This window comes from Eucyclogobius newberryi, unplaced genomic scaffold, assembly GCF_026437365.1.
Source record: "Eucyclogobius newberryi isolate DKJ021-1_F unplaced genomic scaffold, fEucNew1.0.hap1 SCAF_19, whole genome shotgun sequence".
In the NCBI taxonomy this organism is placed as follows: Eukaryota; Metazoa; Chordata; class Actinopteri; order Gobiiformes; family Gobiidae; genus Eucyclogobius; species Eucyclogobius newberryi.
This window is the reverse complement of record NW_027315823.1, coordinates 23,669,070-23,691,186: the sequence shown is the minus strand read 5'-3', so window position 1 is coordinate 23,691,186 and position 22,117 is coordinate 23,669,070. Positions and strand designations below refer to the sequence as shown.

The 22,117-nt window shown below is 41.5% G+C and overlaps 3 protein-coding genes across 4 annotated transcripts in view; 1 reads left to right on the top strand and 2 right to left on the bottom strand.

Annotated features, from left to right (window-relative positions):
- The first annotated feature begins 206 nt into the window (after positions 1-206).
- Positions 207-6,722, top strand: cse1l (CSE1 chromosome segregation 1-like (yeast)). Its single transcript, XM_072452235.1, has 25 exons — positions 207-320; positions 939-1,030; positions 1,105-1,247; positions 1,341-1,442; positions 1,531-1,676; positions 1,756-1,846; positions 1,931-2,038; positions 2,156-2,248; positions 2,331-2,498; positions 2,572-2,701; positions 2,773-2,838; positions 2,909-3,111; positions 3,215-3,299; positions 3,379-3,440; positions 3,517-3,653; positions 3,736-3,839; positions 3,907-4,004; positions 4,077-4,227; positions 4,303-4,511; positions 4,589-4,686; positions 4,788-4,873; positions 4,950-5,031; positions 5,101-5,247; positions 5,381-5,612; positions 6,230-6,722. The coding sequence occupies exons 2-25, from the start codon at positions 946-948 to the stop codon at positions 6,317-6,319; spliced, it is 2,916 nt and encodes a 971-aa protein (XP_072308336.1). The 5' UTR covers positions 207-320; positions 939-945; the 3' UTR covers positions 6,320-6,722.
- LOC140365678 (retinol dehydrogenase 10-A-like) lies at positions 6,709-8,422 on the bottom strand. The gene is made up of 5 exons (XM_072452236.1): positions 7,834-8,422; positions 7,466-7,564; positions 7,258-7,403; positions 7,063-7,194; positions 6,709-6,993 (listed from the first exon to the last, which is right to left on the bottom strand). The coding sequence occupies exons 1-5, from the start codon at positions 8,278-8,280 to the stop codon at positions 6,867-6,869; spliced, it is 951 nt and encodes a 316-aa protein (XP_072308337.1). The 5' UTR covers positions 8,281-8,422; the 3' UTR covers positions 6,709-6,866.
- Positions 8,423-12,103: 3,681 nt separating this feature from the next.
- LOC140365676 (potassium voltage-gated channel subfamily B member 1-like) overlaps positions 12,104-22,117 on the bottom strand; it is a 31,721-nt gene continuing 21,707 nt past the window's right edge. For both annotated transcript variants that reach the window (XM_072452233.1, XM_072452234.1), the window contains one exon: positions 12,104-14,075. In XM_072452233.1, the coding sequence (XP_072308334.1) occupies positions 12,303-14,075 (1,773 nt within the window). In that variant the 3' untranslated portion in view covers positions 12,104-12,302. The remainder of the gene's footprint in view (positions 14,076-22,117) is intronic.

Below are 22,117 nucleotides of genomic sequence, written 5' to 3'. Positions count from 1 at the left end.
AGGTTTTACAGACATAGGGTGACAACTAAGACAAAATATAAACTAGATTTTAATTTGTTTGGACTTGGTAGGACCTGATACATAATATAATAGATCCATGGATACATGTAATAGATCCATGGATACATGTAAAGTCAGCTGTCATGGAGCTGAAAAGTCAATAAACTTCTCTGAGCACGTGGGCGTGTCCTGTAGCCTGCGTGTGACTTGTGCGCATGCGCGTTTCGCTAACCGCGCAGTTCCTTTTGCTCAGACATTTGAAATCTGGCACTGCAAGAAGCTCTGAGCAGGGCACTGTCCCACACTGTAAACCTCTAAAGGTAAGAGTCTGACATGAGTTTTGTGCGCCATCGTCAGCACAGTGTCTTTGTAATGACATGGAGAAGTCTATTTTAAAGGCGCGCGTTTCATCTTCGCTAAGTTTGTATGTAGCACAATCTAGCAGGCTAACGTGCTAACACCGGCCATAGTTGAACATAGCTGCTAGATCAGTGTGTCCACTCTGCTGATGGAAACTATACCCCTTGTGGTGTGTAGTACAGTTGTATGATGAGCCAGAACACAACATAAGAACGAATAGGTGCCATATCTGTATTTACATATTCTGTCGCCGAAAGTTTAGCACAAGCATGACTCAAGAGCTAACCAACACAGACTGCACGATAGTGTGTCAGTGGCAGCGTGTTAGCGGCGCACTGCCATTCGCCCAGATTAGCCTCAGCTAAGCTAACGTCAAACTCACCAAAATGAAGGGCCAGTGTTCTCCATAGTTTGGGACACTCTGTGACACAAGTGTGTAGATCTCATTGACTTTGAAAAGCAGTAACCCTACACGCTCAATCCATAAATGTTCTGTGCAATGTAATTGCATATGTTCAAAACAATAGGCCTATTGGATTTTGACTTCTTGTTTTCTTCATGTTAATTTATTTTTCCAGTTACAACATGGAACTGAATGATGCTAATCTACAAAGTCTGACCGAGTTTCTAAGGAAAACACTTGACCCAGATCCTACAGTCAGGCGTCCTGGTAAAGTCATTAAAATTTAATTCCTTCATTGTTGATTTAAGTTTTGAAGACTAACTTGTGCTTGTGGCTCTCAGCTGAAAAGTTTCTTGAGTCTGTGGAGGGAAATCAGAACTACCCTTTGTTACTGCTCACGTTACTGGAAAAGTCCCAAGATGGAGTGATCCGAGTCTGCGCTGCAGTAACTTTCAAGAATTATATCAAAAGGAATTGGCGTGTTGTAAGTGGAAAACTATACATTGATCACGTTTTAGTTTTAAACGCAATTGTGTCTGACACAAAGCATTTATGTTGAGGAGTACTTCTTTTTTAGGTTGAGGATGAGCCCAACAAAATTTCTGATGCAGACAGAACTGCAATCAAAGCAAACATTGTTAATCTCATGCTTAGTAGCCCAGAACAGATTCAAAAGCAGGTATGTTTTTATTTATTTATTATATATTTTCTATGGCTCAGCCTTCATGTGTGTGGAGATTTGAACTTGTCTGCTTTTACTTTAACAGTTAAGTGATGCCATCAGCATAATTGGACGGGAGGATTTTCCTCTGAAATGGCCTGACCTCTTAACAGAGATGGTGAACCACTTTGCAAGTGGAGACTTTCACATAATTAATGGAGTATTACGAACTGCACACTCCCTCTTCAAGAGGTAAAATTCACTGTCTTCTCTGCAATAGCTGTAAACTGTTTTTAAAAAAGTAGTAGTAATCCTACTTTTTTTGTTAAAGATATCGTCACGAGTTCAAGTCTAATGAGCTTTGGACAGAGATTAAATTGGTTTTGGACACATTTGCTCTTCCACTGACTAACCTTTTCAAGGTTTGTTATTTCACATTCACAAAATGTATCATAAAATGCTCTATGTGGAACATTTATTTTTAACAGTTTTGGTTTGATTTCTAGGCCACTATTGAGTTGTGTCAGACCCATGCTACTGATATAAATGCCTTAAAGGTCCTCTTCTCATCACTCACACTGATCTGTAAGCTTTTCTACAGCCTCAACTTCCAGGTCAGTGCTTTTTTATAAGGCACGTTATTATCTTTATGACCCACATTGCTGAAAGAACTATGCTACTTAAATATTGCTTTTATTTTGCTTATAATGCTTTTTGTTTCTGTTGCACAGGACCTTCCAGAGTTTTTTGAAGACAATATGGAGACATGGATGACAAATTTTCATGCTTTACTCACAATAGATAATAAACTACTTCAAACCAATGTAAGGATTGTTGTATTGTATTATTAATGTATTGTATGAATGAGTTTGTTGTACAATTTTAACTGCAGTGTATTGCTCTCAGGACGAAGAAGAAGCAGGGCTTTTGGAGCTGCTGAAGTCTCAAATCTGTGATAATGCTGCTCTTTATGCTCAAAAATATGATGAAGAGTTTCAGCCTTACCTCCCACGCTTTGTCACTGCCATCTGGAACCTTTTAGTTTCCACAGGCCAAGAAGTCAAGTATGACCTGGTGAGATCTTATTCTTGGCTGTGTTTATTTGAATGCGTGTTGTTAAATTACCGAAGAGATTTCTTTGTTGCAGCTTGTGAGCAATGCCATCCAGTTCTTAGCTTCGGTGTGTGAAAGGCCACACTATAAACATCTATTTGAGGACCAAAATACTCTCACTAGCATCTGTGAGAAGGTCATTGTGCCCAACATGGAGTTCAGAAGTCAGTGTATTTTTAGTTAATTCACCACTCAATTGAAATTTGGGAGTGATGGTAATCCATTTGTATTGTAGGTGCTGATGAAGAGGCATTTGAAGATAATTCAGAGGAATATATTCGAAGGGACTTGGAAGGATCTGGTATTTCAATACACTTGACATATCCAGTTGGTGGATTTGGTACATAATAATTTTTTTCAAATTCCTTCAGATATTGACACTCGGCGAAGGGCGGCGTGTGACCTGGTGAGAGGTCTGTGTAAATATTTTGAGGGGCCTGTCACGGCAATCTTCTCTGGTTATGTGAACTCGATGCTTGGAGAATACGCCAAAAATCCTGGAACAAACTGGAAACACAAAGATGCCGCCATTTATTTGGTCACTTCATTGGCATCCAAAGCTCAAACACAGAAGGTGAATTAAAGGAATTGACAGATTTAAGTCTATCTATTTATGAAGTTAAATGCGTCCATATGTACTACCTGTACCCTAAAATATATAATCTTTCTTTCACCAGCATGGGATCACTCAGGCTAATGAATTGGTGAATCTCACCGAGTTTTTTGTGAATCACATACAGTCTGATTTAAAATCGCCCAATGGTAAGAAAAATGTGTACACTTATGCATCGACCATTATCAGTTTGGCAGCTTAACATTAGTTGTCTTTTTTTGAATGCAGTTAACGAGTTCCCAGTGTTAAAGGCAGATGCCATCAAATACGCCATGATTTTTAGAAGTCAGGTAATGATGCCTTTTTATACTGTCTGCATCCTGCATGAAAGTCCACTTGTAACTTTATGAATTCTTCTGTCCTCAGCTTCCAAAGGAGCAGCTGATCCAGTCCATTCCTCTGCTCATCGCTCATCTTCAGGCCGAGAGCACAGTGCAACACACCTACGCCGCTCACGCTCTGGAGAGGCTGTTCACGATGAGGGGCCCCAACAACTCCACACTGTAAACAATAGCCCACTGACTACAAAAATTGTTATAGCATCATGTTTTTGGGTAATTGTCTGTGTTTGTGCATCGGTTTTAGCATAACTCCTGCTGAGATGGCACCATTTACAGAACAGCTTCTCAACAACTTGTTCAAGGCCCTGGCTTTCCCTGCGTCTTCAGAAAACGAATACATTATGAAAGGTAACGGCAAATCCTGTTATGTACGCCTCAGAAACAACATCCTTCTTACTTGATTTTGTTTCCAAAGCGATCATGCGATGTTTCTCTCTGCTACAAGAGGCCATAGTCCCCTACATTCCCACACTGATTGGTCAACTCACTCACAAGCTTCTCTTAGTCAGCAAGGTAACGCATCCATCACTAAGTTGAGCTCAGCACTATTTTTCAAGTTCTTTGACAAATTGTACCTTCTTTCAGAACCCCAGCAAGCCCCACTTCAACCACTATCTCTTTGAGACTCTGTGTCTGTCTGTGCGTATCACCTGCAAGGCCAACCCCACCACTGTGGGCAGCTTTGAGGAGGCACTTTTCCCAGTTTTTACCGAGATCCTCCAGAATGATGTCCAGGGTATGGCCCTCACATAATCAACTTTATATGTTTATACGTTAGTAAATCATGTTACTCCCTGCATTTCTTCTGCAGAGTTTCTTCCGTATGTGTTCCAAGTGATGTCTCTGCTTCTCGAGATCCACTCCAACACGATTCCAGACTCGTACATGGCTCTGTTCCCTCACCTGCTGCAGCCAGTCCTCTGGGAGCGGTCGGGAAACATTCCTCCACTTGTGCGTCTGCTTCAGGCCTATCTGGAGAAGGGCGGAGCTACTATTGCCTCCTCTGCTGCAGACAAGATAGTGAGTGATGATTACCTACTTGGTTTGTAATGGTGAATTGCCCCTTGTATTTAAGCCTAATCTTTACTCTCCCGTAGCCTGGTTTACTTGGAGTTTTTCAAAAACTTATTGCTTCAAAGGCAAATGACCACCAAGGATTTTACCTTCTCAACAGCATCATAGAGCACATGCCTACGTAAGTTTAGATTCACTAAATACTTTGTAAATATTAATCAAAATGACTGCCTTCACAAACCAATATATGCCAATAATATTACTTGCTGCATTCTATTTCAGGGAGGCTCTTATACAGTACAGAAAACAAATCTTCATTTTGCTGTTCCAGAGGCTTCAAAGCTCCAAGACCACCAAATTCATCAAGAGTTAGTACTAAACTTTTGTGACTCATTTCATGAAATAAATCTTGATACACATAGATATTACCCTCGTTTTCCTCAGGTTTCTTGGTCTTTGTGAACTTGTACGGTGTTAAATATGGGGCCATTGCCCTTCAGGAGATTTTTGATGAGATACAGCCGAGGTTAGTATAAAAAATGTGTGCAGTTTCATTGTATAATTGATTCAATAACACACAAATATTGTATTTCAGAATGTTTGGGATGGTCTTGGAAAAAATTGTGATTCCAGAGGTGCAGAAGGTTTCTGGACCAGTAGAAAAAAAAATTTGTGCAGTTGGCATCATTAAGGTCCTGACTGAATGCCCTGCTATGATGGACACAGATTACACTAAACTTTGGTAATCTATAAAGTCACTTTTTATTTGCAATATTATGACCTGTCACTCTGTTAAGAATGATATAGGTCAAAACTAAATCCCGATCAAATAAATGAAATCAAACTACTATTTATAGATGTTTTGTTGTGTTTAGGACTCCTCTGCTCCAGGCTCTCATCGGTTTGTTTGAGCTGCCAGAAGACGACAGTATTCCAGACGACGAGCATTTCATCGACATAGAGGACACTCCGGGATATCAGACTGCATTCTCACAGCTGGCCTTCGCCGGGAAGAAGGAGCACGACCCAATCGGTGGCGCTGTTGGCAATCCCAAAATCCACCTGGCTCAGTCATTGCACAAACTGTCGACCGCGTGCCCAGGAAGGGTAGGTCTGGATCTGTGCCACCGTTTTCATGATCTGTGTGCTGCTAACTACAAATCATTTAAATTACAATTTTACTGACTTAACTTTCATTTTTGTAGTTCATATGATATAATATTTAGTGGTACCACAAGCTCTTGACTAATAATGGCATGGTAAAGAATCAAAATGGGAGGTGTTATGTCAAATCTTTTATTTTATTTTGTGGTTTTATAATTGATTTGACCAGGGAAAACTGATAAGTATGCACTAGATAATAGAGATCGGTTCATATTGGTTCTGGATCAAGTCCGATACAGTGAAATAAGGTTATGGATAAGTCGTAGGAGGGCACTGTAGTCACACTTTAAGCGGTGTCCTCTTCGCACAACAGAGTTCAGATAACGCTAACTGTCCATCCTTTAATCTGGTGGTCAGGTAAACCCCTCATGCCACGTCCATCCCACCACTCTGTAAATGAGCTAATAAGTAAAGCGCCTACCCATTTAATAATTTGAAAGCACTGGTCTCCTATGACATTGATCTGTAATCTCAAATTTGGCCACATGTGATTGAAGCTTGATCAGATGGAGAAGATTGCGTAAGGAAAAACAAAGCTGATCTGTTCTTTTTTTGTGCAGGTCCCATCTATGATCAGCACCAGCCTGAATGCAGAGGCGCTCCAGTACCTGCAGGGATACTTGCAGGCGGCCACTGTTCAGCTGGTTTGAAAATGACATCGACGTACAAAGACAAAATGCACTGCAGTACACAATTCAGAGGCTGTTTATTCTCCAGAGAATTTGGATGAAGTACATTTCCGGAAAAGGATTAAGGGAAGACATGACCAAAGGTTGTCTTAAACACCACAAGAGATATTCTGTCCTTTTATGGTCTGGACAAATGGACAAAATGCCTGCTTCAGTAACTATTTCAATTGGCAGTAGACATGGACTGTATTGAACACTTAACATAAGAAAACATGAGCGCTTTTTCTATGTTTGAAATCCTTTTTACGGTTATCAAGACTGGCCTGTGGTGCAGACATAATGCTTAATAATTTGGATTTGCATGTTACCTGTAGATTGATCTCACTGTTTTATGTGAATAAAAGAGGCACTTGTTTAGACGCTTTACCTCTGATACTTTTTTATTACATTTTCACAATTCCCTTGCAGTTAATGCATTCAGGATGATTTTGCAGTACATCACACTCCATATTGTACAAAAGTCCCAGTGTACATTTCTTTGGTGCTTTTATGGTGACCATAATGGAAATTATGTATATTTGTATTTTATATGGCCATTGGACAGCTTCTGTTCAGTGTTCTTGATGAAGGGCAGCATACATGTATCTCCTCCCATAAAACGATATGTGGCAACATTGGCCTCCCAGGGCAACAGCCTGCAAAATACAAGCAAATGATACAAATGTACTGATGAGGCCAGTAGCATTTATTGTGCTTTTACTTACGCTCTTGTGAGAAAGGGGATGTACATGAGGCGGGGGATGCAGATCATTTGCTGCTCTGACAGAATGGCTTGCATCGACTGTTGCACTGTATAGAGTGGCTCCAAAGGGGGGATCAGGCTCCGTAACTCCTGCCTAATAGTTGGGTTTTTAAAATGTTACTTTTTGTTGTCAGTTCATACAAGTGTCTTTGCTCACCTTATTTCACAGCCAGCGAACATCCCAGTGTTCACTATATATGGACAAACTAAAGTAGTTTTAATTCCATCCAGGTTTTCAGCGTGTAGCTCGTGAGTCAGGGACTCGTGAAAACCCACAGCTCCAAACTTGCTGGCACAGTAGTCCTGAAAACATAGACCGTCAGTGACAAGTAGATGATTTCTTTAGCTTTTCCAAAGATTGTTACCTCCACACAAGCTGTGCTGAACAAACCCAGAGCACTGGCCACAGTTATGAAGTGCCCATGGTTCTTGGATTTCATCTGAGGTAGAAACGCCTTTGTCATCTGTGTTTCAAAAGGAATAAGTGCTCAGTGGGTTGCATGTGCACTCATTGTGTTCAGTGCTCATGTGATGTATCATAATGACTTTACTGAACCCTAAATCTACTTTAAAAGGCTTGTAGTGGGTCACATGCTGCAGACCACCCCTGCTGTTACCTCTCATAACCCGTGCTCTATTGTCCTGCTGTCTGCCTCTGAGCCTTCACACATGAGTTCACACAGCATCAATACATGTTACATAATGTCTGACGGACTGAGCCAGTGCGTCTTACCCAGAAAAGCGCGTGGCAGTTCACCAACAGCGTCCTCTCCAGCAGTTCATCTGGACAGTCCAGCAGCCTCCGTCCGGCCACCACTCCTGCATTGTTCACCAGAATAGACACCTGTCCCACCTCCCTCCTCACTCTGTCCGCGGTGTCGTAGATGCTCTGCCGCTGGGACAGGTCCACGGTGTACGCGTGCACACGCACGCCCAGCTCCCGGGCCAGTTCGGCCGTCTGTTCGTTGGCGGCGGTGTTGCAGTCCCACAAAACGAGGTGCGCCCCTTCTTTGGCAAACTCCAGAGCAAACAGGCGCCCCAGAGCGCCCCCGGCCCCGGTGATGAGGCACAGCTCCCCCTCGATGCACTTGAGCCTGGGCCTGAGCACGGTGCTGAGCATGGCGCAGAGGATGGAGCTCGTCAGGTTCAGAAGCATCAGCAGCAGGTCCAGTATGAACATCGTCCTGCTCCTCTGGGCACAGCTCTGACCAAGCGTGCCCTGTCCCGTGGTGAAGTCACTCTATCATGACCATTTTATATAATCTGAGAGTGAAGGATTATGACAGCGCCCGGGACAGAAGGGCTTTTGTCTGATGTTGGAGGCAGACTAATGCACACGCACACATCCTTCACTCCTTGATCTAATAAACAACTCTTAAGTCGGCCTTGAAGTATATTTCAACGCCATACAACTGTATGCAACGCTGAATATTGAAAATGAGTGCATGGCATTTCTAGTATCTCTTTTCATGATAGTGGGATTTGTCACTGTTAAAGCGAGCTACAAATGTCTAAAGCAAGTTATTATTAACTGATTGATTCGTCCTGTACCATTACGTTTGAGAGGGTAAATTCTGGCTCTTTTGTTAAGAGCATTATTCCAAATATTTGCCCGTGACTGTTTTGTGTTGCGCGTGCTTATTTGCTATTCAAGATGTTTGGGTTAGGGGTCAAAGTAAAGTGCCTTGGATAACCGGCTTTACGAAGCACAAGTTCATCATGTGCAGTTTTTCCTCAAACCTAAACATACCAAACCTACATTTAATGACATTAGTGTGCACTGTGCAGAGGTTACGTCAGAGCTGTCAGCTGGACACGGGGGGGCGCTGTTGACCCTCGGAGTCTATGGACCATCAAATCCTGGCTGTTCCTGACTCAACAGAGGGTGAGGGCTACTAAAGTCTGATTATTTTTTTAAACCAACAAATGTGACTAAAATCTGTATTGTATTAGCATTTTTGACACACACGTCTCAAATGCACAACATGTATTCCAGTTCTCCTGTTAAAAGAAGTGAAGGGTCAGTAATAATCTCACAGTAAAAGCTTTTTGTCACGGTCAATGGAGGCTCGAATGAATGGACACTCAGGTCACCAACTCATTTGTCATCATTTATTAAATATAATTCAGTAAAGGGGGAAAACTGCTTCAAAACGATATATACCCAAAGAGTTTTATTCCAGAGAGTATTTACACGTTTGTCAAAGGTCCATCATTTACTGCTACATGTATTGAACAACAGGAAATCACAAAGTTCATCTGCTACAAAGTCAAGTATGAAACTACAAAACTATTAAGGGCAGCGCACAGACCAAGGACTTAACATCTCTGATTTGGCTTCAAACCGTTGTGGGCAGCTGGATTACTGTGCTTTTGTATCTGGAGAAATGTACATTGTGGTTCAATAAATCCATGAAGTGCAGCTTAAAATGGGCTACATTGAACATGCCGGATGCAGTCTATGGCTTGCTTTGTGTTTTTTCTGCGCTGGCGAGGAGGAGCTGTAGTAATTAATAGACGAATCAAAGTTAAAGGTATTATTACACATGAGGCATTGCCAGTAGCTGTTATGAAAATGTGAGGAGCACTTCACCCTCATACAAATCAAACTGCTTTGTTGGCCTGTTCTGGTACCATTTGTTACATTCACATTTTTAGCTAACCATTTCAGGAGGACATGGTTTATGTTGACATGCACACCAAAATAATTATCTGGTTTCTGAACTTTTAGGATCATTTCATTTACATGCAAACCACAAAATATGTTGTGAGTATTTGGAGTAAGGATCATAATCGGAGAGAACTCAGATGATTTTTGTTCTATTTATATATATGTTTTGAAGATTCTTTTCAGCCCGAAGGCTTTATTTGACAGGAAAGTTGTTGTGTGAAAGGGACAGAGACCGGGTATAACAGTTGACAAACGGGCAAGTCTTGACCACTCTTAACCACTGCACCACTAGTGTGATAATCAGATTTTAGGGGCAAATGTAACTAGCCACTGCGAGAATGAACCTTTGGGAAGCGACTCCTCTAAACTGACCAAAGTGTGATGTGACTTTTCTGGACCCTCCTGAGATGATATTTATAGAGTCACGTTTCCTTTCAAAGTCGAGTTTGAGGAGATTCTGTAAAAAAACCTTCAGACTCTAGTTTTAAAGTGTCAGAAATACTACGTTTATTTAGGTGCAAATAATGCATTAGAATAGACTCTTCTTTTACTAAAGTAAACGTCTCATGTTTTTATAAATTATTTCAAACAAAGCCTTGGCAGATGTCTGTTCTTAAAATCCTCTCCATTTAAAATTAGGACCAACAGTGCTGGGTAATTTCAGTCTAGGTCTTATAACTCGTGTCAAATATAATCCAGGCCATCTAACTATCACCATGGAAACAGTATTTATTAACACTGAGCACCACACCTGTAATATTATTTAATATTTGACGTAAATTAGACAAGCAGGTGAGAATCTTTTAAACTAGGCTATTTCTTCATGCAGTTTAGGGGCTTTTTGGGTCCATCAGCATCAGCAAAGGCACAAAAAGTACAGTTGACAAATTAAAGGGTTATTAAACGGGATTCAATCTTGCCTTAAAGCGGCAGTGTATTCATTTATTATTTTGTGCTTATTGGCCAAAGTTATACAATATTCTATCATCTCTCTGGCACTTTTTTCCTTCTCAAATCTCCAACATTAGATATCTGTGAATGCAACTTGTCATCTTTAAACCTCTGTCGATAGGAAAGACAATACGTCACACTTCTGAGTAAAAATTCTCCAAGTCTGAGGGCATTTCTGTTTATTACTTTTACCTGTGTTTCCGCTTTGTTGGTTTTGACCTTTTCCATTTCATGTTTATTCCTTTTAATTTGTCACTGTTCAGGGACTAAACTAAATAGAAGTGGTTACAAGAGTAAAGCAGAGCAAATAACATGTTATAACATAACAGCAGCGAAGCATGCGTTAGATATATTAAAAGTAAAAAAATAAATAACTGGTGCATAACTCTATCCGTCATTGTGACAAGCAGTGGCAGGCTGTAGCTGTGTCAGTGGCTTGTAGCAGGAAAATGGGTTTCTCACGTTCCCACCTCTAAATCTGAACTCCTGTTGTCTTCTGAGACCCGTCAATAGAAGAGAAATTAAAGGCAGCCCAACCTCTTTTCTCTGGCTCACGACATCGCGGAATGTAAATGCTTTGTGCAGACAGGTTTTTACAATTTGAGATCAGATTTTTTGCTTTGTAGTGCAGAGTTTTGTCCTTTCATTGATCGGATTTCAAAGCCGAGGTAAATGTTTGCTTCCTCAAAAGTCTGACGTTTTCAAACGCACAGGGGGATCAAAACAGTAACACATCTTCTTTGGTTCTTCATGTTACACAAAGGACCAAGTGACATTTTAGCATTGGACAATAATTGCAAACATAACAAACCAAGTCGTTACATAGACAATTCCATCATAAAATGCTGTACAGCTCAAGAATGAAAAACTAATATCAGCACGATGTTTCAAGTCCTTGTATTTAGAAAAGTCTTAAAAATATATATATTTTCGTAAATCTTATGCAATAAATCTGTGATATTTTCTTCACATTGTTACAGAGCAACAATTTAACTTCAGCTACATCAATGATAGTACCTTTTTGTCCTCTGGTTATATATAACAATGTTGTTTGAACTTGGATTGACCCTGGAAAAAAAAATAGCAAAGACGTAGAAAATCAGTAGATGAACGCAGTCCTTGTCCTAAGGTGCTGCACGGGTCAAAAGAATACAATGACAGACCTTTAGCGTCTTTATGCTGTAAGAATAACAAAACAATTGGATGTGAAAAATCAACCAAAAATGTATAATTTTGACATACAAAAACATAAGTGTCCCTGTTTATACATAGTCTTTTTCCAGCAATCGCACAACAAACAGGTAAATGAACTAAGGCCAGTTTAAATTAAGCAAAAATAAATGTATCTTTATCATAAGCTGTCCGGAAAACAACATCATAGTCTGAGTTTCAAAATGCCCATTGAGATTTGCAACCTAAAATGTGACTACTAACTATAAGGAAATGATGAAAAATAGGTTTTTGCTTTGTCTAGCGACTGACAGACATAGAACCGATCTAAAGGGTCATTAAGAACTATTGTCGTGTCAGTTTTGAGTTCATAGTTTGGGGATTATTTCACTGCTTTGTGTTTAGTATGTTTATGCTTTGGAGCTGTCTCCCTGATGTAGATCCTGAGCCACGTGGATGTCCTGGCTTTCTATTCCCGATGTGTTGTTCCCCAACTTCCTCTGAGCGTGATTGGAGCGACGTCCGAACTTTGGGCTGCCATTGTCCAGGAGTCTTCGCGTGATGTTTGCTCTCGTGTCGTGAAGGTGCTCCTCCTCATCCGTGTCGGCGTCGATGAATTTGCTGACTGATGAATCGTGGAACGTGAAGACGTTGGGGCGAATGTACTCTGGGCTTTTGGTGGGCGTCCTGCTGCTGGCCGTAGTGTACAGAGACACATCAGGACTTTGCACCGAGGAACTGTCTGCTCCCGACTCCTCCCCGCGTCGATAGTTCACTCTTAACGTGTGCGCTTTGTGGGGATGGTTGACGTGCTGGTCTTGATGGGGATTTTGTGTGGACCTGGGGGCAAGGGAGCCCTGGGACCCCTCGTGATCCGCCTCTAAGGTGGGTGCCAGGCTTGGGTGGGTGCTCACTCTGCCCTGGTGGATGCTGCCGATCGGACGCGAGCTGTCGGTGAAATCCGTGGCACAGCTTGTGAAACTGTCAATGCTGGAAATACTCTTCATCTCCGTCACTGGGTCGGTGGTGCTGCAGAGAGGCGCCGTCGGCAACGTGCCCATCTCCAGCTCCGCGCCCATCTCCAACTCCGCCCTTTGTTTGGATCCCGTGCCCTTGTCCTTGCTGCTGTTCCCCTGCACGTCCGACTGCGACATCTTGTTATAAAGCTCCTCCAGTTTTTCAGCGCTCAAATGTTGCGGACTGCTGGACGTCTTGACTTTGTCCATGTATGTTGAGTCCAGGTTCTTGGCGGGACTGCTGTTGTTTGACCTCAAACTATATTGATCTTTAACGTGCAAACTTGGTGATACATGGTTATCGTGCGGTTTACCCTTTTTGTTTTCTGTAACTTCCTCTACCATCACGTCCATTAGCTCCACCCCACCGATAAACGCATCTTTAATGTTCATTGACACGATGCTACCGTTTCGCTTTGCTCTCTCTAATGCCTCTCTTCTCTTAATGGCTTTCTCCTGGCGCTTCTGCTCCTTGTAAAACTCTGAGAAGTTATTCACAATAATGGGGATTGGTAACGCTATCACCAAAACTCCAGCAATGCAACACAACCCTCCAACTATCTTCCCGAGTAAAGTTTTTGGGTAGATATCCCCATAGCCGACTGTAGTCATTGTGATGGTAGCCCACCAAAATGAAGCTGGTATACTTTTAAATTTGGTATCCTCTTCATCTTTTTCTGCAAAAAACACCAAACTAGAGAAGATCATAATGCCCATGGCGAGGAAAAGAATGAGCAATCCAAGTTCGTTGTAGCTCCTCCTGAGTGTGAACCCTAAAGACTGTAGGCCCGTGGAGTGACGAGCCAACTTAAGGATACGCAAGATTCGCATGATCCTGAAAATCTGCACCACGCGGCGGACATTTTGAAACTGCAGCACGCTTTTGTTGGACTCTGTTAAAAATATTGTGACATAATATGGAAGGATGGCCAACAGGTCGATGATATTCAGCGGACCCTTGAAGAACTTCCATTTGCTCGGGGAGGAGAGGAAACGAAGGAGGTACTCCATGGTGAACCAGGCGATGCACACGGCCTCCACGTGAGCCAGCTGAGGGTTGTCCGTGGGCTGGCCGAACTCGTCTGTGTCCTGGAGCTCAGGGAGAGTGTTCAGGGACAAGGCAATGGTGGACAACACGATGAAGAGGATGGAAATGATCGCCAAAATCTGAAAGCACACAAACACATGATAAGATTTGAGATACAGTTGGCCTACTTACAATGGCTTCTGTTTGATGAGGACTATCGGACAGCTTCTGTCTAATTGCACCAGTTCGGAGCGAGATCAAAACCTTCAGTAATTGGGGCTCCAGTTTTAATGATGATGCCCTTGACCGAGGGCATAAGGTAGAATTTAAAAATGAAACAACTTGCATGAGCAGACCTGCATATAGAATCATAACCAATCCTGGTAATATTGCTTGGCTAAAGTAAAATAAAAAATGGTCTAATTGGGAAGTTTTTTTTGTATTAATTTGACTTAATTCTTAACCTAATTTCTGTTTGTATATCAAGCTCAAGCATGTTCAAATCTAATCACAAAGGCATTTTAAACAACCTACTCAATATGTAAACTACAGGTAAAACATGTAGCGTAATTAGTGCCTTTACTTAAAACAATGCTAAAAACCTTTTTTTTTTTTTTCCTTACAATTAAAACCCTGAAATAATGACTTCTTGGTAAGCGTACTCTACAATACAACAGAGGTTTGCAGTCAAAGTTAGCCACAGATTGTTAAAGTCGGCCAAAACACTGACAGTTCCAGAGCTCGGGCAAAGTCATATTCTCTTTTGGAAAGCGTTGTCATTGAGAGGCAAACTTACATTCCACCAGAGGCTCAAATATCCTAACATTTTCCGATCATTTGGTGAATTTTCCTCTCTCATGACAATGAAATAGTCATGACTTCATGAAAAGGCACGTCAGATTTGGAAAAGCAACTGAACTGAGCTGTGTGATAGTTTATTGATCAAAGCAGCAGCACATGTCAGGCTCTCTGTCGGCTTCAATGTTGTGACAATTTACTGAATGTCCTTCCTATTCTCACCCTCATTTCATGCATTTCATTTCACTTGTCGTGTCTAATAAAGACTATGGGCTAAAAAAATCCTTCATACAGAAAATAAAAGGTGTGTGTGTGCGTGCGTGCGCGTGCGTATGCGTATGCGTGTGTGTGTGTGTGTGCGTATGCGTATGTGTGTGTGTGTGTGTGTGCGTGCGCGTGCGCGTGCGCATGCGCATGCGTATGTGTGTGTGTGTGTGTGTGTGTGTGTGCGTATGCGTATGCGTATGCGTATGTGTGTGTGTGTGTGTGTGTGTGTGCGTGCGTGCGTATGCGTATGTGTGCGTGTGTGTGTGTGTGTGTGTGCGTGCGTATGCGTATGTGTGTGTGCGTGTGTGTGTGTGTGTGTGTGTGTGTATATGTGTATGTGTGTCTTGATGCACTTTGGTGAGACACTGGAGCAGGAGGAGAGCTGCATGTTGTATTGATACATTTTTAAAGCGCTCTTGCCAGTCCTGCAGCTCTTCACTGTGTCATCCCCCACAAAAGTCTATAGAGAATGAAGGAAAGCAGTGAATGACATATTGTAGAGTAGCCCATGTCTTTTTGGTGTCTAATCGTGTATTAGCAGGAAATTGTCAACCGTCAAACTAAAATCAATGTAAAACTCTCTCTTCTGGTTGTTTAGATTCCGTGATAAATGCATCTTTATAAATGGTATCATCTCTAATGATCTGACCTTGTAATTGCTGGTGGTGACAGCTCAATCGAGTAAAACAGTAGGCGAACCACCAGAAAAGTTACATAGTGCACCTTTAAGCATCTGCTTGGTTGGCTTTAGTTAAGTTAATTGATTAATTGCAACTAATCGATTATTGATATAATCAACTAATTTAGTAATTTAATAGATTCTAAAACATTCCATGAGCTGAGAATAAAAGTTTTATCAAATTGATCTGCAATAGCATGCAAATTACATGGAAGAAGTGTAAATTGAGTATTCATGAGAAAAACACTCTTTTGTTCATTAATGTGCTCCAGCAGGATCCTCAAACAGCTTCACTTCAGCTTGATCTGAGTCAAATTTAGTAAAAAATATTTTCTTTTCATGACTTTTTAGTTTCCAAACAACCAATCCGTTAATTGAAAGAACAATTGCCTAACTACTCGATTATCAAAATGATCATTGGTTGCAGCCCTAAAAAAGTAATAACCAATATTGTGTAACCTTTTATGATTGAACATTTTGAAGTTAAGACATGGAACAAAAAGGTATACGTATTGTTTATCTCAGCAAGATATATTGTACTTGGAAATTGAATATTTGCAATTAGCAAATCGCAAAGACTGCAATTAATTAAGTAACATAATCAATCAAACATTCTTTTTAGTCATGTCTAACTCTTGCTAAACCTGTAGTTTAGACCTCAACATGTTCTGAAATGCATTCTTGGATTAGTTTTGCAGTTATTTCAGTCTTTCACGTCCTGGACGTGTTTAAAATGTCAACAGAAACTTACTATTAAAATATAAATCACAATCAAAGTCTCTATTACCAGAATATACTAATGTAATGTACTAAAAGAATGTATCTGTTTGGAATACACTGTATAGTGCAGACATACTGTACCATCCCTGCATCTGTGTGTGTACATAATGTAACAACACAAGTCTGCTGAAGTCAAAGTATTTTTAGTCGTTTTTGTAATAATTTATTGATATCTCTCCCCCGCCACTGCAGCTCACCACTGTGTCATCGTCATAGCCCGCCATTCTCTCACTATCCCTCTAAATCCAGGCCTGAAAGAAGCTACATTGTGTGACATGTTGTCCAATGTCCAGCACAGAGAAGAGGTAAGCCCCACGGACACACTTGAGATGGCCACTAATGATATAATCTCATGAGCACAATGGAGTCTGGGCTGTTGCATTGCAGATTAGGAAGGCTGTGGATCCGTAACGCACCTATTATTCCTGTCCCAGTTGGTGTGAAATCCAACACAAGGTCAGCACATGGAGCCAGCGTCCCGGGCCAAACGGGATTAGCCATTGGCACCAATAAGCGGCCATAAGCTTTAATTGAAACGGACAGGTGACTTGTTTGTGCACCTACCTTGACCTTTGAGGAGGCTAACCCTTTTACATTGTAGGGCTTTGGGACTTTTTGGCTTCAGCAGGCTACAAATTCAACCTGTGCGAGTGAATTTAAAGGGCATACGGAAACGTTTATGCCCTATTGGTTTCTTAAAATAGCACGCTTCTTTGTTTGGACACCCATGAGACACCAGTGATGGATGGAAACTTTCAGAAATGACCTGATGTTAAGGAACTTCCTAATCACACTTCGGGGAATCAAACAGCTGCTGTCGCTGAAAAAAAAAAAGTGTTGCGCTTGTGAAATGATTGCTATAGAGTCTAGACAGGTTTGAAAAACAAACTTTGATCGAGTGTTGGCAGAATTTTAATAAGCGCAAGGGGATTGGAAGGTGCGTTGATTACTACGGCAATCGGAAACGGTTGGCTTGTTGAAAAAGCAGCAGATCGGGGATAATCCAGTTTGACAGACCAGCGGCTCGTGTGCATCGCTAATGAATCATGCTCAAGAAGACAATAGACGGTGTGAAAAGTGAACCTGGGATGTGCCTCGTTCCTGCGGGAAAGCTAGCGAGCCGTGACGTATAGCGCAACCACACTTTTATCTAACGCCTCTCTTTCCTTCACACCCAGCACTGCACGCCAGCCGGGGTCAGCGGCAGAGCAGGCTACGACATTGTGAGCTCTCGGGGTAGAACAACACTTTACATAGAGCCGCAGGGTCTTCGGAGGCTTCAGTGTTGCACGGACTACTTCCGAGTCCTTTGTCACTTTGTACTTGAAAAAAGGCTAAGTGGAATCAGGAACGTACAGTGTATATACCATTTTTCAAGTTCACCAAGTTCACATGTAGAGGAAAGGGAGATAACTGTACTGCACCAGTGTCTCTTTGCAGTCAATGCCTGTGGTCATGCTAGGATTTGATTATTTTCATTATATTTGACATGACAGGCGATACAGGCGTCTCAAATGTGCATTTTCATTTAGATAGTTTGTGCCCAGGGTCCAAAGTTGTACTCAAAACTAACAAGAAGTACCACAAATATGACTTAACAAAACGGCAAAGCTAAATTACATACATATTTTTTCCTGTGTTAAATGTGAAACTTTGCTGATGAGAATTACTGTATTTTTCTGGACTATAAGTTGCACCTTTTTTCATAGTTTTGGCCGGTGTGCAACTTATACTTATATTCATTTACTTATACTTACACTCCGGAGTGACTTATATGTGATATTATTTGTTATTTTCACACTTGCAACCGCATTTCATACTCCAGTGCGACTTATATATGTTTTTTTCTTCTCAATTATGCATTTTTTGTCTGGTGCGACTTATATAGTCCGGAAAACACAGTATTAATTTGATATTTCTTTTCTTGTTTACCTCAACAGTCCCCTAAGCTTGTAATACTTGCCATTTAAACACATTAGCTAGTGCAGTAAAGCCCCAGTTTCAAATGAGCTGTTTGTCAGTCAGCGCCAATAATACCGAATAATTACCGAACACATCACTACAAACAAGTTCAGGGAATTGCAAAGATGTGTCCATCATGCCAACAATTACTTTAATCAGCAAAAGCTATTTTCTCTTCTGCCGTAAAATATAAACCAGGCAAGAACTGATGAAATCTCTTAAACGTCCTCAACGCTCCGAGCTTAGTCCAGTTGATAAATTTTTCATGTTATTTCAAGCTGCTTGTGAAGGTGATTTTGGGGTGAATTTCCTTAGTAAGCCTAAAAAAATAGCATCAGGGCTTTGCTAAACAGGATCCTCCCTTGTTTTATATTCCTTAATTAGCTCCTAATGATGAGCGCAAGGTCATGTGGGCATCCAACCTATTTCCTATTTGCATAAAACATGGGCGTAAATGTGATTTCACAACGGCAGCTCACGTTCAGTAAATACCCACCCAGCTGTCCATAACAATATCCACTCGCCTTCAGTAATCAGGCCCAAACCTTGCATTCCCCACAGGCCAACAGGCAAAGCAAGCTGAATATTTAATACCCTCCTCAAGTGCAAGCAATCCCGTCCTGGGTGAGGCCGTGTGCTCGCTGTGCCATGACGGTCTGCGGAGGTAGTAGCTGGAGAGGTAACCTACTTTTCCCTCTGCTTTCACAAGGTTAGGCCTGGTTCATGCATGATCGAAGAAAGAACGGACTCTGAAGGAGAGCTGCTGTAGTACAAGGCTCCGCTGAGACCTCTCCCACCCGAGCGCAGCACTCGCCCATTACCGGCTCTGCTCCCAACAATAGAGAAAGAAAAGTGTGACGGACTCATTCAACCTTCTGTCCTCCAGTTTTTCTATGGATTGCAATATTTTAATGATGTGATACATTATTATACAGTCCACAGAGATTTTTCGGATAGTAGTAGAGATGGTCCAATATCTGATATGTCTTACATTTTTGGTTTTATAATTGGTAGTTATCAGTTATTGGCTGCAACAGTAAACTTCACCAAGTAGCTTTTCACTTTTGTAAAAATTGTAACAAAGTATATTTATCTGGGTTTTGAAAAATATTGGCATGTAAATTGCAGCCATATTTTTAGACTAATTGGCCTTGAATTTCTATTTCTACTCAATAGTCTATTTGGAAAGTCAAATCTGATGCAGAGGACGAACTGAGAATGACATACGAGCACACACTCGACATCGGACTGATACAGATATCTGGGGGAAACCCGACGATATCCGATAAACCACCTCGAGATTATATTGTGGTGTAAGAATAGCTGCACTGTTCTGGCTCGCAGCTTATGAGTAACGCGTGATTCACTGGGAGTTGGTGTTTTGTGCCGGCTCAGTCTGTTCAGTCCTGGAAGTAGTCTGGCCCTGCAAATATCTTACCATGTCTAAAAACATTTGCCAACAGCAGGAGGCTTCACAAAAATGACATCGTAGCTGGTTCTTACATTTAAATTCTAGTTGTTTTTTTTCTCCTTCTTCTCTATATTAAGACAATGAGGAATTTCAGACACATGTGGAAATGAATGATTATTCCAATTTGACCTTGGACAAAGCACTGAGCATGTAGGTTAATACAGTATATGACGTGCTTTAAGTTTGTGTTCATGTGGGAGATGGAGTGTATTGTATAAATAACATTTGGGTCAGACCATGGCTAATCCCAGGGCTTTCCTCTGCGTCACGTCATGGAGTCTCCTTTTGTTTGTGTTGCTCTTGCTGTAAAGTGAATTTGTCCTTTATTTCAACAAACTGAATCCGCCTGTCTTGTCATTCTGAGTCACCGTTTTATTACGTGACTGGGTCAAACTAAAAACGGCAACCTTAATCCCCCTTTGTACATTGATGTGAAGTACGTGTCCACACTCACACAAACGTTTGCATCTTCCTGAAATCGGTGTAGACAAAGTAACAGGGCATTTCCTCTCCAGAGAAAGTCATGTGCAACTTTCCAGAAAGAAACCTCAGCGCTCTTATCAAATAATTAAAACACTGTTACTTTGGTTTTCTCCAAATTGAACAGTGTTCCCATCTTTTCTCATCAATATTTAATACAATATTTCCTCATTTTAAATTTGCACCCTTCTGTCAAGGGTATGATCAGATGGCTTAATTCAAGAGTTCTGTTTATATTATGCTGATCCCTGGGATAATAATGTCTTTATTTACTAATACATACATTTATACACATTTAGTTGTATAGCTTTTATACATCTCAATAAGAACGTAAATGAGGCTTATTGAATTATCAATGTCCGTCTGGAGAATGCTTTTAAAATTATGTTTTTGTCCACTTTTGTCAGTATGAAAAAGCCATTACAAAAAGTTCTTCCCGGCATTTTACGTTTAGTTAAATGTATTTTTCTCATAATTGAAGTCAGCAGATGTTGTATTTACGAACTCTTGCATTTATTACAAAAAGCAGAAATACAAAGATTCATATCTGCTTCTGACTTATCCATTCATCACTTCATCGTATTTATGTAATATTGAAGTTTCATGCATTTACTTTGATTCGTTTGGGTTGATATTTTGGTTATCTCAACACAACTATCTTCTGAATACGTGAGAGAAAAAGCACAACGTCTTAATGGAAGTGCAGCCTCAAACATTGCTGGGACGCCTGTGTCCTGAGTTGGGACGACATTAAGCATTAGTCACAGTGGCGGCCCCCCCTCGTGTACCTCATAGAAGTGTCCTCTTCCACACCTGTCCCGCCTCACCTTGCCTGGGAACCACAGTGTCCCACCTCTGAGCCCATAGCAGCGAGTCGGCCCGTGCCAGAGCCGCTTCGCTCCCTTCGCCGAGCAGCGGACAGCCAGATGGATGAGAGCGCTCGCGGCTCCGCACCATGTGTCCTTCCACAAGTGTGAGGGTGTTGATACCACCGCGGCCCCAACATGTGCCCACAGTGATAAATTAAAATTGTGGATAGATTTATCAAATCAAATCAAATCAATTTATTTTTGTAAGGCCCAAAATCACAACAACAGTTGCCTCTGAGGGCCACAGGGAGAAATGAATCAACAATGTCTGTGGTGGAGATGGAGTCAGACAATGTCTGTGGTGGCGAGGGACGATGTCCCAGGGTCCTCTGTCCTTAGACTCTCCTTCTCGGCCAGGAAAAACTACAAAAAAAACATCTTTGGGAAAAAAGCGTAGAAACCTGGAGGAGTTCCAGTGAAGGAGAGATCCGACTCTCACAGACGGACAGACGGACACAAGGAGACTGGAGCTGGACCCACTCTTCAGGCAGAAGAGGGACCGTCTGAGTCGAGCTGGACCCACTCTTCAGGCAGATGAGGGATTTATGTGTCCGAACCTTTTTCTGATGTGATTTCGTTCCTCTAAAAGTGATGTTGGGTGTCATGTTGAGGCGTGCGATGCATTTTGAGGGCAAGAGAAGGAGGAATCATGACACAGCAGTGAAAAATGAGAGAAAACTGCAGTCTGACACGAGGGGCCGAGCTATTGTCCGCCTGTAACTGATGTACAACAAAGATATCCTACATATTCATGCAATTATATCAACTTAAGTGCTTTTTAAGTGCCTAACTAGTCTTTGTGTCAGTAATTACAGTGCATATAAAAGCCAGAAGATATGGAGACTACATTTTACTGGTGGTGGATTTTGTCCCACA

Excerpts from the sequence above, each read along its gene's own strand:
- cse1l (XM_072452235.1), top strand. The coding sequence starts at position 946 with ATGGAACTGAATGATGCTAATCTACAAAGTCTGACCGAGTTTCTAAGG. Across the intron at positions 1,248-1,340 it reads TCAAAAGGAATTGGCGTGTT|GTTGAGGATGAGCCCAACAA; the intron begins GTAAGTGGAAAA and ends CTTCTTTTTTAG. Across the intron at positions 5,032-5,100 it reads TTTGATGAGATACAGCCGAG|AATGTTTGGGATGGTCTTGG; the intron begins GTTAGTATAAAA and ends ATTGTATTTCAG.
- LOC140365678 (XM_072452236.1), bottom strand. The coding sequence starts at position 8,280 with ATGTTCATACTGGACCTGCTGCTGATGCTTCTGAACCTGACGAGCTCC. Across the intron at positions 7,565-7,833 it reads ACTGCCACGCGCTTTTCTGG|ATGACAAAGGCGTTTCTACC; the intron begins GTAAGACGCACT and ends TTTGAAACACAG. Across the intron at positions 6,994-7,062 it reads ATCCCCTTTCTCACAAGAGC|GCTGTTGCCCTGGGAGGCCA; the intron begins GTAAGTAAAAGC and ends TGTATTTTGCAG.